General features: G+C 36.5%; 1 protein-coding gene across 1 annotated transcript; it reads right to left on the bottom strand.

The window, feature by feature from the left end:
- Positions 1 to 889: 889 nt before the first annotated feature.
- On the bottom strand, positions 890 to 1534 carry LOC132272766 (transcription termination factor MTERF5, chloroplastic-like). Its single transcript, XM_059773859.1, has one exon. It carries the CDS (start codon positions 1532 to 1534, stop codon positions 890 to 892), a length of 645 nt encoding a protein of 214 aa, XP_059629842.1.
- Positions 1535 to 2323: the final 789 nt, after the last annotated feature.

Here is a 2323-nt window from a genome sequence, read left to right as displayed (position 1 = left end):
TTAAAAGAGAAGTTGATTCTCAGAAGAAGCATAAGCTGCAGTGCTTAATCTCTTGTATCAATTCAGTCCAGAACTCTTCATCTAATAACTTCCTCTGACTAGTTCCTAAAACCTTCTATACTGCAGTGCTTAATCTTTTTGTCAATCCAGTCTCAAGGTGGTAACAGAGTTCCACAAACTAAACCAGAATCATCTCAAAAGTTCCTAAAGATGCGAACTTTGTAGGAAAGGAAATGAAAAAAGAAGCCACATCAAATATGCTATAGAAGAACAATTAAGTAGTAGTCAGTGAAGCTAAGTCAAAATTCACTGTTGCAAGAAGCACCTGCAGAATGCAGACAACTTCGTTTGGGATACCACTAGCATTGGAAGAAGGACCTTAATTACTTCCCTAAATCATAGTTATATTGGTAGATCAGTACTGACATGCATAAGTACCGTAAGCACCAATATAAATGAGAAACAAAACTTAAAATAGCATACAATTCAGCACAATGACAAAATTATATGTCAAGAATAAGATCACGGCTATACGTGCAGATACTTAATAATCATTGCCTCACACAAAATGAGAAAGCTTGAGCAAGATATAATACCTATCAGGATTATTCAACATGATGCCTCAGTTGAAAATTTGAAAAAAGAAAAAATAAATGTTAAATTAAGGATATATTTCAACACATTTGAAATTATACAGCCAGCTAGAAAATTAATCTATGTTTTTTTCAGTAGTGCACCATATGGATAGAAGAAAATAGTACCTACTTACCTGCCATGCTATACAGCCAAGTCATTTGTTTTTTGAAAAAAGATTCAGTCTCACCCGTCTCTAGGTATTAAATCATTAAGTCACAAATGAAGTCATGATCTTAAGCACATATTTATGCCTTCAACGAGGCCTTGTAGCCACAAATAATTCGCCAACTTCATCTGAATGAGGGAGTAAATATTTCTCAGAGAACTTCTTATCAGTCATCCTGCATACAGTTGCCAAACTCCGCTTTTTAAGAAGCAAATTCCTGCTTTCCAAAACATCCAGAATTCTTAACCGTGGCTTAAGCCTACTCTCAACACTCTGACCAAGTAAATCTGGGTTATTAACAACATATGAGATATCACATTTGCCCGTGGTAAGGAAAAGCTGTGTTGTGTCCTTAATTTTGCTCTCTGACAGAGCAAAAAACTGAGGCTGTCTCCTAAAAACTGACAAAATGTCATCTTCCGAAAACCCCAAACTCTTTAAGAGCACCAATTTCAACTTCCAATTCTCAATAGTCATCGAACTAATAATCCGAATCGCTTCAAGAAACAGCTTAGACTTCCTGTCGAAGCCCATCTCATCAACCCTCTTCACATTTTCTCTAATCATCGTCGGTTTATGCAAGAATAATCTTGGGTATTTACAGAGATGGTGGGTTATTTGCGACGAACTAATACCACAACTCTTCATAAATTCAATATTGGGTATCATAGATTTCGCCAAATCATAGCACAAAAACAACCCAGATCTCTTTAAAACCATAGGCGCATCCATATTTGAACCCAAAACACTCTTCAATACTAAAATTGACGGGCCAAGCCGATTATCAACACTAGTAGTTAGAATCCGTGGGTGAGACGAAACAATTTCCACAACATCGCTAGAAGAAAAACCTAAGTCTTGAAAAATCTTGACTTTGGGCTTGATACTTCGCTCAAGATTTGCAGACAGAAGTTGAGGCACGTGTTTGATGAATCGATCTTTTCAGGCCTTTTCAGGTTGGGGCTTCTTGTAGAGGAAGAGACTTTCGCAGCAGTTTCAGGAGAAAATTTGTATCTCTCAATCAAGTAATCAGCCACCGCATTGGGGTTTTTTGGAGAGGAAGAGAAGAAGAGGAGAGAGAAAAGAGAGATTGGGGTTTTGTTGAGATGTGAAGAATTGTTGAGAGAGAGTGAGACGAGACTTTTACAGATATAAGTAGTCCTCATTTCTTGAAGATACATACACATATAATATGCTATCAATCAAAGCGAAGAGTGTAGAGATGAGTACTTGCCTGTAATGTGTAGTGTGGAGCTTCATAGATTTGCAGTGATCTGATTTTCTCTCTCTGGTTCGCTGAAAGTTTTTGAATGATGAACACCATGCCCTAAACCTAGTTCGAGCCCAGTAAGTTAGGTTATGTTTGGTAGGGTGGGTTTGAAGGTGAAGGATAACTTTAGTTACGAGGGAAAGGAAAGGGAATGATAATTTTAACTGTTTGGTTGAATAACGAAATAAAAAAAGGAATAATCATTATGTTTGGAAAAAAAAAAAAATAAAAGTATTTTAGTAAATTTATTA

This window comes from Cornus florida, unplaced genomic scaffold, assembly GCF_030987335.1.
Source record: "Cornus florida cultivar Cherokee Brave unplaced genomic scaffold, ASM3098733v1 CherokeeBrave_3.0.0_Hap2_Chr09, whole genome shotgun sequence".
NCBI classification, from domain to species: Eukaryota; Viridiplantae; Streptophyta; class Magnoliopsida; order Cornales; family Cornaceae; genus Cornus; species Cornus florida.
This window is presented reverse-complemented; position numbering and strand designations above follow the sequence as displayed.